Source organism: Lytechinus pictus, chromosome 12 (assembly GCF_037042905.1).
Source record: "Lytechinus pictus isolate F3 Inbred chromosome 12, Lp3.0, whole genome shotgun sequence".
Taxonomy (NCBI): Eukaryota; Metazoa; Echinodermata; class Echinoidea; order Temnopleuroida; family Toxopneustidae; genus Lytechinus; species Lytechinus pictus.
This window is the reverse complement of record NC_087256.1, coordinates 29,086,357-29,101,794: the sequence shown is the minus strand read 5'-3', so window position 1 is coordinate 29,101,794 and position 15,438 is coordinate 29,086,357. Positions and strand designations below refer to the sequence as shown.

The window sequence follows — 15,438 nt, the reverse complement described above, 5'->3', positions numbered from 1 at the left end:
TGTGGAAGGACCCCGGGGGGGCACTCAGTATATAATGCATAGTGGGTATGTGCCGCGGAGGGGACCCCCATTTTTACACTCAAATTTCCGTTCCAAGGCATAGCATTTTTGTCTTATTGAGAAAAAGAACAAAGAAAGCTGCTCCAAAGCATAGAATTTTCTTCTTATCGAGGAAAGAGTAGAAAGAAATCCGCTTCGCATATTTTTCGTTACGCCGTTCCGATCGCATTGATCTGCTGCAATGAGCTGCAATTTTGGTGAAAAGCGTCCGCAGAGCGCTGTCCGATGGTCTGACCATCGCCTCAGCTCTGTGCAAACGCACCCGGCGGAGGCCGCGCTAGCTGCATCATGCACGCATGACCGTTCCATAGGAATGCATACGCACTCACACGCTGGCGATCAGTTCCAAGGACCCCCGTTTTTACAAACATTTGTAGTTCCAAAGCCCGATCCGGGAACCTTCCTTTTTACAATAAGCCCGCTCCAAGGCCCCCGTTTTTTGTCTCGCCCGCGGCACACCCCCGGAGGAAGGACAACAGAAGACGGATGTCATGTCGCGGCATAAGCTCATCTGGCCCTTCTACAGTTCTTGTATAGCGCATATCACAAAATATGAATTAAAATGTCTCTATGCGCTTCCAAAGGACTTGGATATTATTACCCCGGCCAGCTGTAGCTTGGCAGCCGTAATTACTGAGATTACAACGAATGCACACGCATTTCAAGGAATAAATTCCTGCCAGGTACCCATTCACCTCACCTGGGTCGAGTGCAGCACAATGTGGATAAATTTCTTGCCGAAGGAAATTACGCCATGACTGGGATTTGAACCCATGACCCTCTGTTTCAAAGTCCGGAGAATAATCCACTGGGCCACAACGCTCCAAAAATGTACCCTTTCGCACTGACATCTCTTCCCCGGCGAAAGTCGACGGCTGATTTGCTCCGGAGGAATTACCCGGAGTCAATGAAAGCATGCGCTTTTTTTTAATTTGGATTTTAATCATAGTATTTCCTTAATAATCCCAGATCCCTAATGAATTTTATCAGTGAAAGTAGACATAAGAAGACGATCACACAAACTGAGATTTTCACATCAATAGAAAGATTTCAAACCCTTGAATAGCATCTAACTCCATCCAGGTAACAAAACAAATATAAAATACAGAATTTAACCAACCAACCAAAACATAAAAAAATAAATGTGATTTTGAATTTTTTTGTACATTTGATTAGATTCATATAAAGTGTCTGTGTACCAAATATTAGCATTTTAGGGGCATTATTTAGTTAATTAAAGCAAAATGTTGATTTTACGCATAAATTAGCATAATTAATTAGCAATGAGATTTTTCGCAGAAAATGATCTTGCAGCTTTGTAGATTATGCCCTTGGTAACGCGCGTGCCAAGTTCCGTCGCGATTGCACGATCAACGGCCGAGATCATAGTCTTCTTAGGCATCGAAATAGCCAAGTCTATTTAGGGTTAAAAAATCTTGCTCTTGAACATACATGGAGCGGTGTATCATACCTTGTGTGGTAAATTGGTCTTGACCTGTATCAGGGTTGGTCATGATCTGTATCAGGGTTGGTCATGCCTTCATCTTTCTGTTTGACCATGAAGGTTTGACCTAGAGGGAACAAATAAAGAAAATAATTTAGATTCACTCAACAGTCATCCATGCTTATCCCTTTAAACAAGCTAGCTCTTGAACATACACGAAGCAGTGTTACCTTGTGTGGTCCATTGGTCTTGACCTGTATCAGGGTTGGTCACGTCTTCGTTTACTTCCTGTTTGATGGTAATGGTTTGACCTAGTATGAACAAATAAATTATAGAAAGCAAATAATTCAGACTGATAACAGACAATCATGCTTAACCCTTTAAACATCAATTAAGAAAGCAACATGAGGCAGTGTATATCTTACCTTGTATAGTACATTGGTCATGATCTGTATTAGGGTTGGTCATGCCTTCATCTTTCTGTTTGATGGTAATGGTTTGATCTAGTATGAACAAATAAATTATAGAAAGCAAATAATTCAGACTGATAACAGACAATCACACTTAACCCTTTAAACAAGCTAGCTCTTGAACATACACGAAGCAGTGTATCTTACCTTGTGTGGTCCATTGGTCTTGACCTGTATCAGGGTTGGTCACGTCTTCGTTTACTTCCTGTTTGATGGTAATGGTTTGATCTAGTATGAACAAATAAATTATAGAAAGCAAATAATTCAGACTGATAAGAGACAATCATACTTAACCCTTTAAACAAGCTAGCTCTTGAACATACACGAAGAAGTGTATCTTACCTTGTGTGGTCCATTGGTCTTGACCTGTATCAGGGTTGGTCACGTCTTCGTTTACTTCCTGTTTGATGGTAATGGTTTGATCTAGTATGAACAAATAAATTATAGAAAGCAAATAATTCAGACTGATAACAGACAATCATGCTTAACCCTTTAAACATCAATCAAGCAAGCAACATGAGGCAGTGTATATCTTACCTTGTATAGTACATTGGTCATGATCTGTATTAGGGTTGGTCATGCCTTCATCTTTCTGTTTGATGGTAATGGTTTGATCTAGTATGAACAAATAAATTATAGAAAGCAAATAATTCAGACTGATAACAGACAATCATACTTAACCCTTTAAACAAGCTAGCTCTTGAACATACACGAAGCAGTGTATCTTACCTTGTGTGGTCCATTGGTCTTGACCTGTATCAGGGTTGGTCACGTCTTCGTTTACTTCCTGTTTGATGGTAATGGTTTGATCTAGTATGAACAAATAAATTATAGAAAGCAAATAATTCAGACTGATAAGAGACAATCATACTTAACCCTTTAAACAAGCTAGCTCTTGAACATACACGAAGCAGTGTATCTTACCTTGTGTGGTCCATTGGTCTTGACCTGTATCAGGGTTGGTCACGTCTTCGTTTACTTCCTGTTTGATGGTAATGGTTTGATCTAGTATAAACAAATAAATTATAGAAAGCAAATAATTCAGACTGATAACAGACAATCATGCTTAACCCTTTAAACATCAATCAAGCAAGCGACATGAGGCAGTGTATATCTTACCTTGTATAGTACATTGGTCTTGACCTGTATCAGGGTTGGTCATGCCTTCATCTTTCTGTTTGACCATTAAGGTTTGACCTAGAGGGAACAGATAAAGAAAATAATTAAGATTCACTCAACAGTCATCCATGCTTATCCCTTTAAACAAGCTAGCTCTTGAACATACACGAAGCAGTGTATCTTACCTTGTGTGGTCCATTGGTCTTGACCTGTATCAGGGTTGGTCATGTCTTCGTTTACTTCCTGTTTGACGGTAATGGTTTGACCTAGTATGAACAAATAAATTATAGAAAGCAAATAATTCAGACTGATAACAGACAATCATGTTTAACCCTTTAAACAAGCTAGCTCTTGAACATACAAAAACCAGTGTAACTTTAATACCTTGTATAGTACATTGGTCATGATCTGTATCAGGGTTGGTCATGCCTTCATCTTTCTGTTTGACCATGAAGGTTTGACCTAGAGGGAACAAATTTAAAAAATAATTAAGATTTGCTCAACAGTCAACCATGCTTATCCCTTTAAACAAGTTTGCTCTTGAACACTCATGAAGCAGTGTATCTTACCTGATATCGCACGTTGGTCTCGATCTGTATCAGGGTTGGTCATATGACGAGTAAGAGTGTTCTTGACAGAAAAACTCTTCTCACAATGAGAACTGTCAGGCTTTTCTCCTGTGTGTGTTCTTATATGACGAGTAAGAATGCTCTTTCTGGAAAATCTCTTCTCACAATGAGAGCAATGATAATTTTTTTCTCCTGTATGTATTCGTATATGATGATTAAGATTGCTCTTGACAGAAAAACTCTTCTCACAATGAAAACAACTGTAAGGCTTTTCTCCTGTGTGTGTTCTTATATGACGAGTAAGTTCGCTCTTGTAACAAAATCTCTTCTCACAATGAGAGCAATGATAAGATTTTTCTCCTGTATGTGTTCTCATATGATGAGTAAGAGTGCCCTTGATAGAAAATCTCTTCTCACAATGAGAGCAATGATAAGATTTTTCTCCTGTATGTGTTCTTAAATGATGAGTAAGATTGGTCTTGTTAGAAAATCTCTTTTCACAATGAGAGCAATGATAAGGCTTTTCTCCTGTATGCGTTCTCATATGATAGGTAAGAGTGCCCTTGATAGAAAATCTCTTCTCACAATGAGAGCAATGATAAGGCTTTTCTCCTGTGTGTGCTCTTGTATGACGAGTAAGTTCGCTCTTGTAACAAAATCTCTTCTCACAATGAGAGCAATGATAAGATTTTTCTCCTGTAAGTGTTCTTAAATGATGAGTAAGATTGCTTTTGACAGAATATCTCTTCTCACAATGAGAACAATGATAAGGTTTTTCTCCTGTGTGTGTTTTAATATGGGTTGCAAGACGGCTCTTGTAACGAAATCTCTTCTCACAATGAGAGCAATTATAGGTTTTTTCTCCTGTATGTGTTCGTATATGACGAGTAAGATTGGTTTTGTTAGAAAATCTCTTCTCACAATGAGAACAACTATAAGGTTTTTCTTCCGGGTGTCTTCTTATATAACGGGTACGAATACTGCTACTAGAAAATCTCTTCTCACAATGAGAACAACTGTAAGGCTTTTCTCCCATGTGTCTTCTTATATGACGGGAACGAATACTGCTACTAGAAAATCTCTTCTCACAATGAGAGCAATGATAAATTTTTTCTCCTGTGTGTGCACTTATATGAAGTGTAAGATTGCTGTTGTTAGAAAATCGCTTCTCACAATGAGAGCAATGATAAAACTCTTCTTCAGTGTGTGTGCTCACATGGGTCATAAGATGATCCTGGGATTCAAAATTCTTATCACAATGGGGGCACTTAAAGCTCATATCTAACTTTGTTCTCAGACTGCTAACTGATCCCTCTTCTCCAAAGCATGCTTTCAGATGTAGAATTAAAGTGCTCTCATCCGTGAATATCTTACTGCATTGTAAACACCGATATGACTTCTCTTCACTGCATTCTATCATGGGCGATAGTCTCTTGTCCTCTTCACTCTCAATCTCATCTGGGGAGAAGGGAAAAATATTTGTTTAAGCTCACATAAATATTGAAAGCAAAGTAAAAGAGCTTTAATCTAAAATGGAAGAAAAAATCACTTTTTTAATTTGTTGATAGTGTTTTCAATTCAATACAAAGCAGGAAAAAAATACACGGCGGCGGTGAGCGAATTCGCCCCGGAAATGCCTAAAGTCGCCCCCGAAGTCACCAAAAATCATGCTTTGAGGGGCGGCATGAAATCTGGAAGCCACCCCTGAAAGTGAACAACAATAAATTAGATAATCATTTAACAATAAATAACAATTAAGAAAAAATTAATAGCAATTAATAAACAAGCAGGATAGGTGAATTGTCCTGGGTAGCAAAATACATATAATGTATTTACAAAAAGTGGAGCCCCTGAAATGAAAAAGGTAGCCCCAAAAAGGAAGAAATGAAGCCCCGAAATTTTACAATCTAGCACATCAATGATGTGGAGCTCATCCGGCATCTCGCAAAGAAATTAACACAAATTTCAATTTCAACCCAGTTGACACTGTAGTGAATTATATTGGTGACATAAATTGAGGAAACCGAATTGAAATTGATGAAGAAATGACTTTAGAAGAAGCATTCTTTGTGATTCATGAATAAATTTCGTAAAAATTAAAATAATTTTCTAGTCAAAAATTCTACATTCTGTGTAAAACTTTGGTGAACCTCATGTAGCTCTCGGATGGAAAAAAAAATCAAAATCAGATTTACAGAAGTAGTTTTTGTGAGTTTTGAGAATATGCATAAATTAGCACATTCAATGAGTTTCAAAATTCTATGTTCAAATTTTATATCCCCCCCCCTAGAGCTATCATATAAAGCAAACTAAATTGAAATCAACAAATGAAGGAGAAAAAAATTGTGATTTATGAATAAATTTTGCATGAATTAGCATAAATAATTTTTGTTTCAATATTTCGAAATTCTGAGTGAAAATTTGGTGATCCTCATGCAGCTCTACCAGATGGAAGAAAAAATATCAAAAACATTCAACAAATAAAGAAGAGGCATTTTCTGTGATTCATGAATTTTGCATAAATTAGCGTAAATAATTTTCTACTCAAAATTCTGAGTAGAAGTTTAATAACCTCATGAAGTTCTACCAGATGGAAGAATAAAAATCAAAATCGGTCAACAATTAAAGAGGAAGAAGCATTTTATGAGAATTTTGAAAAATACGCATAAATTAATGTCGCAGAAATTAGCATAAAAATTTTTCTGGTCAAAATTTCAAAATTCTGTGTAGAAGTTTGGTGACTCTCATGAAGCTCTATCAGATGGAGGGAAAAAATAAAATAGATCGGCTAGCAAATATAGAAGCATTTTTTTTTTTAATGTGCATTAATTAGCATATTTAATGAGTTTCAAAATTCTGTGTAGAAATTTTGAATCCTCCACCTAGTGCTAATATATGAAGCAAATAGAATCGAAATCGGACTTGACATGACGAAAAGAAGCATTTTGAAATTGTGGAAGGTCAACAGACGACGGATGCCACGCCACGGCATAAGCTCATCTGGCCCTTCGGGCTGGATGTTCATCATTTTAACACTTTACTTGTATATTATGACGAATGGAAAAAAAATCATATCAACCGATTTATCTCACATTCTAAGGTGCATTAGTCCTGACCTGTACAAGGGTTGGTTATGTATTTATCTTTTTCCTGTTTGATGTTAATGGTTTGAACTAGTATGAATAGACAACAAAAACAACAACAAATACTAAGCAAATATTTAAGATTCAAAAGAGCCAACCATGCTTAACTCTTTAAACATTGATTAATACCCCTTTCAAACTTCGCCGGCGAACTTCTCAGGCACGCATTCCTCACTTCCCCGGTGAACAAAAAAATGTACCCTTTCTCACTGACATATCTTTCCCGCCGAAAGTCGACGGGTGATTTGGTGGGGCAGAAGTACCGGTGTTAATGAAAGCATGCGCTTTTTTAATTTGCATTTTAATCATACTCTTTCTTTATTAATTGCAGATCCCTGATTAATTTCATAAGTGAAAGTAGACATAAGAAGATGATCACTCAAACTGAGATTTTCACGTCAATACAGTGCGTCCCAAAAAAACTATACACTTTTGAAATGGCTGCAAAATAAAAAATGTAGCTTTTTGGGGAAAAATACCTACATATATGGAATGCCCATAAAGTCAACTTTCAAATGGCACCAAAAAGTTGAAAAACTATTCATGCTTGAGCGAGCACTGCCCACTGAAACAAAGGGTATGAACTATGAAAATTAGGGTGGGCTGGAATTAGCCTTCCAATTTGTAAGTTTTTGAGAGGCAAATCCTTTCGAACTTACAAAGTTAAGGACGTTGTGATAAATTAATGATCATCCGTGACCAGATTTGGTTGCTTAAGCAAATTTTATAAATTATTAAATTGAACTTTAATGCATGAGTGAACACAAATTACACTTTTTGGGCAGCATTTCAACTTTATCATTTGTATCTCTTTTTGGGGCAGCATTTCACTTTATCCAGTGGATCTCTTTTTGGGGCAGCATTTCAAATTTATCCAGTGGATATCAGCAATGTGTTCATGGGAGTCGGGAGAATAGAGGATGAGATAGGACTTAAGTGGGAGAAGTAGGTTGATGGAATAAGGGTCAACAGAACATTCAGCCCCGCCCCTTCCCTCTTTCCCGCCCTCCCTTCCTGTTGAGAGATTGATTGCTATTGTCATGTGCGCGTGAAAAATGATTAATTCTGAATTGGGGCATCAACCTTTTCCTATCAATCCTTTAATCATCAATTTATCAGTAAATCAACTCATTCAATGTGCAATGTGATCAATCAAGCATTCATTTTTTTCGATAAATTATTTAATTAATCATCGTAATCATTAAATTTCTTGGTAATCATTCAATAAAAAACAAGGCAAAAGCAATTTTGTGTCTCGCCCACTTATGAAAATGACCAGAAATATCGTGATTTGCAAGGGCACGCAAGAGAATTATATCGAAACTTCATTGTGAAATGACTGGGATGGAATAACACTTGTCATAAGAGCCTTGCACATAAACATTAATGTTGACCTGAAAATGACCTTTGACCTTACCAGGTGACCTCTGACTGGAGCATAACATGCAGGTCGCCTAAGTACATCTACCATCCAAGTTTTGTTGAAAAGTAACTTACGGTTGCGGAGTTAGGTGTCATAAGAGAGTCTTGCATGTAAACTTTAACGTTGACCTCAGACTGACCTTTGACCTAACCATGTGACCTCCGACTGCAGCATAACATGCAGGTCCCCCAAGTCCATCTACCATCCAAGTTTGGATGAAATGCGACTTACGGTTGCGGAGTTAGGTGTCATAAGAGAGTCTTGCATGTAAACTTTAACGTTGACCTGAAAATGACCTTTGACCTTACCATGTGACCTCTGACTGCAGCATAACATGCAGGTCCCCCAAGTCCATCTACCATCCAAGTTTGGTTGAAAAGCGACTTACGGTTGCGGAGTTAGGTGTCATAAGAGAGTCTTGCATGTAAACTTTAACGTTGACCTGAAAATGACCTTTGACCTTACCATGTGACCTCTGACTGCAGCATAACATGCAGGTCGCCTAAGTACATCTACCATCCAAGTTTGGTTGAAAAGCGACTTACGGTTGCGGAGTTAGGTGTCATAAGAGAGTCTTGCATGTAAACTTTAACGTTGACCTGAAGATGACCTTTGACCTTACCATGTGACCTCTGACTGCAGCATAACATGCAGGTTGCCTAAGTTCATCTACCATCCAAGTTTTGTTGAAATGCGACTTACGGTTGCGGAGTTAGGTGTCATAAGAGAGTCTTGCATGTAAACTTTAACGTTGACCTGAAAATGACCTTTGACCTTACCATGTGACCTCCGACTGCAGCATAACATGCAGGTCCCCCAAGTCCATCTACCATCCAAGTTTGGTTGGAAATCGACTTACGGTTGTGGAGTTATGTGTCATTAGGTTTGTGACGGACGGACGACATTTGGATCCCTAAGTCTCGCCTTCACCTTCGGTGGGCGAGACAAAAACTGACCATCAGCCACCGGTCACTTGGCAGTTAAGTTTTGAATAGGCTACAATCCAGGAAGTGAGACAGAGAGGGGGGCTGGGAAATGGAGGTGGAGAGGGGAGGGAATATATGACTTTTAATTTGTAAAAGAACAAAAAGAGGAATGCACTTTTAACCAAGTCTTAGCATATCTCGCCCTCTTGCTTGTAACAGGTACCATCACATTACTCTGACTCTCACGAACACACTTGTGAGGTCCACAAGATGAATATGCTACACTAAAATTACAATTACTGTTCACTCATGCATTAGATTTCAATTTAGTAACTCATGAAGTTTGCCTAAGAAACCATAAGTTATCTCACTCATTAATTTAGCTTAGCAAGTTCCAAAGGACTAACCACTCAAAAAACTGTAAGGCTAATTCCTGCCCAGCCTAGCCGAGCTTAGTCTCTCAGGAGAGAAGCGGGGGTGGGTTGAGATGGAGAGAGGGGTTGCTAAGTGTTCTGTTGACCTTTATCCCATCAACCATGTCAACGTACTTCACCTACCTAAGTCATATTACCCCCTCTTCTCCTGACTGTCATGAACACATTGTTGAGATCCACATGATAAAGACAAACTGCTGCACTAAAAATTGCAATTCATGATCACTCATGCATTAAATTTCAATTTAATAACGCATTAAATTTTCACAAACAAGTTGATCACAACTGATCTTTAATTCACCAAATAACCCTCAACTTTGCAAGTACCAAACAAACAAAAAACTGAAAGAAATTGGAAGGCTAATTCCGGCCCACCCTAATTTTTATACCTTTTTGTTTCAGTGGGCAGTGCTCGCTCAAGCATGAATAGTTTTCCAACTTTTTGGTGTCATTTGAAAAATAACTTTATTGGCTTTCCATATCTATAAGTCTTTTCTCCCAAAGTGCTACACTTTTTATTTGGCAGCAATTTCAAAAGTGTATAGTTTTTTGAGGGACGCACTGTAGAAAGATTTAAAACCCTAGAATAGCATCTAACTCCATCTAGGTAACAAAACAAAATTAAAATACCGAATTTAACCAACGAACGACAAACAAAACTGAGAGCTGGAAACGCAATTTCACTCACAGAGAAAAGGCCCGTTCATGTGACGTCACGCAGTGGCATTGTGTTTCTGGGTTTTGTACAAGCACAGTACAAACCCACATACTCTCCCAAAAGCAGAAGTTATAATTACATGTAGCCCTGGTAGTGTGGTTATTTTTGAAGATTTCTTTACTTTATTCAGAGAAAGAATAACAGGAACTTTCATGCAGTCTATATATTTTTGTATTTCATCACAAAGATTATTAACGATTAGCTTATGGGAAAAACATGGGAACCAAGGTTAGGAATGATTACACAAAAGTACATAGTGTGTAAGGATTTGGGGAGTGTTTAGTGAATTGATGACTGAACTGTGATCATGATCTTTCCATCATGCGTGACTGCTTAAAATATCATAGACAGGCTTCATACTCTGATATTTTGAAAAAGTTTTAGCCAAGTTTCCCCGTCTGTTGGTTCTAAGCTGATATTTTTCTCCATGTGATGCAGCTAATACCAGACTGGGTGGAGCATTGTAGAATCACTAGCAAATAGTGATAGCTTGCTTCCACAAACTCTTCTAAATACATGTGAATATTTTTACTTATAGTGAACTATGAGAAGGCCTTAATTTAACTTAGTCTTACCCCAGCCCCCCCCCCCCCCAGGCTGACCTACTTGTAATTTTTATACCAATACATGTTCATGTCAATGGCCTAAACAATACAAGGGAAAGGAAAATTATGGGAGACGGACCAAACCCCCAACATTCTAAAATCTTCCATGTTAACATTCCATGTTAACTCTATGAAATGATCAAATAGTTCATAAAGCGTGGCCTTCCACATTTAATAGCCATGGAAATAATAGCTAGCTAGCACACAGAATCTCAGCTCAGGTGATTTCAGGGAGAAAAAAAAAAACCTCTGACGTCATTAAAGAGGAGAAGTTCTCCGGTTAGCTTTCATACTGGCCGCTTCACCAGTGAATTTCGCTGGGGAAAGAGTTTCACTGGGGAAGTTCTCCACCTCCAGAGTTGGAGAAGTTCTCCTGTGTACCTTTCATACTGGACACTTTCCCTTTCGCTGGCAAAAGCGCAGTATGAAAGGGGTATGAAGGCATTAAGCAAGCTCTAGAACACAAACAGGACAGTGTATCTTACCTTGTATAGTACATTGGTCATGATCTGTATCAGGGTTGGTCATGTCTTCATTTTTCTGTTTGACCATTAAGGTTTGACCTAGATGGAACAAATTAAGAAAATAATTAAGATTTACTCAACAGTCAACCATGCTTAACCCTTTAAACAAGCTTGCTCTAGAACATACATAAAGAAGTGTATCTTAACGGATATCGCGCATTGGTCTTGACCTTTATCAGGGTTGGTCATGCCTTCATCTTTCTGTTTGATGGTAATGGTCTGATCTAGTATGAACAAATAAATTATAGAAAGCAAATAATTCAGACTGATAACAGACAATCATGCTTAACCCTTTAAACAAGCTAGCTATTGAACATACATTAAGCAGTGTATCTTATCTTGTATAGTACATTGGTCTTGACCTGTATCAGGGTTGGTCATGTCTTCATCTAATTCCTGTTTGACCATGAAGGTTTGACCTAGAGGGAACAAATTTAAAAAATAATTAAGATTTACTCAACAGTCAACCATGCTTATCCCTTTAAACAAGTTTGCTCTTGAACACACATGAAGCAGTGTATCTTACCTGATATCGCACGTTGGTCTCGATCTGTATCAGGGTTGGTCATATGACGAGTAAGAGTGTTCTTGACAGAAAAACTCTTCTCACAATGAGAACTGTCAGGCTTTTCTCCTGTGTGTGTTCTTATATGACGAGTAAGATTGCTCTTGTTAGAAAATCTCTTCTCACAATGAGAGCAATGATAAGATTTTTCTCCTGTATGTGTTCTTATATGATGAGTAAGAGTGCCCTTGACAGAAAATCTCTTCTCACAATGAGAGCAACTGTAAGGCTTTGCTCCTGTGTGTGTTCTTATATGACAAGTAAGATTGGTCTTGTTAGAAAATCTCTTCTCACAATGAGAGCAATGATAAGATTTTTCTCCTGTATGTGTTCTTAAATGATGAGTAAGATTGGTCTTGTTAGAAAATCTCTTCTCACAATGAGAGCAATGATAAGGCTTTTCTCCTGTGTGTGTTCTTGTATGACGAGTAAGTTCGCTCTTGTAACAAAATCTCTTCTCACAATGAGAGCAATGATAAGATTTTTCTCCTGTATGTGTTCTTAAATGATGAGTAAGATTGGTCTTGTTAGAAAATCTCTTCTCACAATGAGAGCAATGATAAGGCTTTTCTCCTGTGTGTGTTCTTGTATGACGAGTAAGTTCGCTCTTGTAACAAAATCTCTTCTCACAATGAGAACAACTGTAAGGCTTTTCTCCCATGTGTCTTCTTATATGACGGGAACGAATACTGCTACTAGAAAATCTCTTCTCACAATGAGAGCAATGATAAATTTTTTCTCCTGTGTGTGCACTTATATGAAGTGTAAGATTGCTGTTGTTAGAAAATCGCTTCTCACAATGAGAGCAATGATAAAACTCTTCTTCAGTGTGTGTGCTCACATGGGTCATAAGATGATCCTGGGATTCAAAATTCTTATCACAATGGGGGCACTTAAAGCTCATATCTAACTTTGTTCTAAGACTGCTAACAGATCCCTCTTCTCTAAAGCATGCTTTCAGATGTAGAATTAAAGTGCTCTCATCCATGAATGTCTTACTGCATTGTAAACACCGATATGACTTCTCTTCACTGCATTCTATCATGGGCAATAGTCTCTTGTCCTCTTCACTCTCAATCTCATCTGGGGAGAAGGAAAAAAATATTAGTTTAAGCTCACATAAATATTGAAAGCAAAGTAAAAGAGCTTTAATCTAAAATGGAAGAAAAAATCACTTTTTTAATTTGTTGATAGTGTTTCCAATTCAATACAAAGCAGGAAAAAAATACACAGCGGCGGTGAGGGAATTCGCCCCGGAAATGCCTAAAGTCGCCCCCGAAGTCACCAAAAATCATGCTTTCAGGGGCGGCATGAAATCTGGAAGCCACCCCCGAAAGTGAACAACAATATATTAGATAATCATTTAACAATAAATAACAATTAAGAAAAAAAAATTAATAGCAATTAATAAACAAGCAGGATAGGTGAATTGTCCTGGGTAGCAAAATACATATAATGTAATTACAAAAAGTGGAGCCCCTGAAATGAAAAAGGTAGCCCCAAAAAGATAGAAATGAAGCCCCGAAATTTTACAATCTAGCACATCAATGATGTGGAGCTCATCCAGCATCTCGCAAAGAAATTAACACAAATTTCAATTTCAGCCCAGTTGACACTGTAGTGAATTATATTGGTGACATAAATTGAGGAAACCGAATTGAAATTGATGAAGAAATGACTTTAGAAGAAGCATTCTTTGTGATTCATGAATAAATTTCGTAAAATTAATATAATTTTCTAGTAAAAAATTCTACATTCTGTGTAGAACTTTGGTGAACCTCATGTAGCTCTCGGATGGAAAAAAAAATCAAAATCAGATTTAAAGAAGTAGTTTTTGTGAGTTTTGAGAATATGCCTAAATTAGCACATTTAATGAGTTTCAAAATTCTATGTTCAAATTTTATATCCCCCCCCCTAGAGCTATATATAAAGCAAACTAAATTGAAATCAACAAATGAAGGAGAAAAAAAAATTGTGATTTATGAATAAATTTTGCATGAATTAGCATAAATAATTTTTGTTTCAATATTTCGAAATTCTGAGTGAAAATTTGGTGATCCTCATGCAGCTCTACCAGATGGAAGAAAAAATATCAAAAACATTCAACAAATAAAGAAGAGGCATTTTCTGTGATTTATGAATTTTGCATAAATTAGCGTAAATAATTTTCTACTCAAAATTCTGAGTAGAAGTTTAATAACCTCATGAAACTAGTATGAAGAAATAATAGTAAGCAAATATTTAAGACTGATAACGGCCAACCATGCTTAACCCTAATGTAGGCTGGGTAGGGGAGATCGGGGTTAGACACTGTTGTATTAATAGCAATAAATTGAGGGCAGTATTGCATAAATTTATTTTACAGGCGTTAAAGAAAATTACAATGTTTCAACTTACCCCGCGTTCCAAATAACTCTGATCTCCCCTACTGTGTGGTGTATTGGTTATGACATGTAACAGTGAGGGTCATTATTCATATTTCTTTTAATTGATAGTATTGGTTTTAAGATAATTGAAGTAAGAATCAATAAATTACAACTGATTGGAATCTACCATACTCATCTATTAAAATTACATTGTATGTCGTACAACGCCTTCTTAGCTTGTTGTACGCGAGCAAATGGGAGGCTGAATGTCAAACATTCGTACCGTTGCACACAAAACTTACCATCCAAAATGTACCATTGCACGGCTTTAGGAGCTGACGTCACAATACAATTTAATTCATTGCGCTCAGTAATAATGAAGGTGCAATACGTGCATAAGCCTGCTGGCTAAATGCGCAATGTTCCCCAAGGTCATGTGCACTTGTGGGATTTTGCTTTCCGCTTTCAGTATTTTTGCTCCCTTATCATAGACTACTACAGGGATAAACTCTTGTTTATTTTATATTTTCGCTAAATTCCGAGGTGTTTTACAACACAAATAGCAAATATTCTTATTCGTGCAATGGTGCGAGATTTCGGTGAAAGATGCTCTATTCAACTCGGCTAACGCCTCGTTGAATAGAGCATCTTTCTTTCACCTCATGCGAAATCTTGCACTGGTCATCGCACTCATGCCTATTCGCTATTTGTGTCATAATATCAACATATTAAAAGTAGACATTGTATTGACTGTATATAGATATGTGCACACCTATATAGCTTGGTTGAAATAGCCCAAATCACACATTTATCAGCTAGTCTGTTCCACCCAAACAAAAAATAGGGACGAAATGTAGCAAAAGGAACATGGACTTATTTTCTAGGAGCGTTGTGGCCCAGTGGATTAGTCTCCGGACTTTGAAACAGAGGGTTGTGGGTTCGAATCCCAGCCATGGCGTAATTTCCTTCGGCAAGAAATTTATCCACATTGTGCTGCACTCAACCCAGGTGAGGTGAATGGGTACCTGGCAGGAATTTATTCCTTGAAATGCGTGTGCGCTGTAATCTTAGT

General features: G+C 37.6%; 1 protein-coding gene across 23 annotated transcripts in view; it reads right to left on the bottom strand.

Annotated features, from left to right (window-relative positions):
* Positions 1–15,438, bottom strand: part of LOC129272702 (zinc finger protein 605-like) — a 38,015-nt gene that overhangs the window by 16,692 nt on the left and 5,885 nt on the right. For 2 of the 23 annotated variants that reach the window (XM_064107267.1, XM_064107269.1), the window contains 13 exons: positions 11,962–13,083; positions 11,397–11,474; positions 3,663–5,120; positions 3,478–3,555; positions 3,279–3,359; positions 3,094–3,171; positions 2,899–2,979; positions 2,704–2,784; positions 2,512–2,589; positions 2,317–2,397; positions 2,122–2,202; positions 1,930–2,007; positions 1,735–1,815 (listed from right to left, as the gene is read on the bottom strand). In XM_064107267.1, the coding sequence (XP_063963337.1) occupies positions 1,735–1,815; positions 1,930–2,007; positions 2,122–2,202; positions 2,317–2,397; positions 2,512–2,589; positions 2,704–2,784; positions 2,899–2,979; positions 3,094–3,171; positions 3,279–3,359; positions 3,478–3,555; positions 3,663–5,120; positions 11,397–11,474; positions 11,962–13,083 (3,456 nt within the window). Of the gene's footprint in view, positions 1–1,531; positions 1,632–1,734; positions 1,816–1,929; positions 2,049–2,121; positions 2,244–2,316; positions 2,398–2,511; positions 2,590–2,703; positions 2,826–2,898; positions 2,980–3,093; positions 3,172–3,278; positions 3,360–3,477; positions 3,556–3,662; positions 5,121–11,396; positions 11,475–11,961; positions 13,084–15,438 lie in introns of those variants that run through there. The other 21 variants (XM_064107275.1, XM_064107282.1, XM_064107281.1 and 18 more) reach the window with 21 other exon arrangements.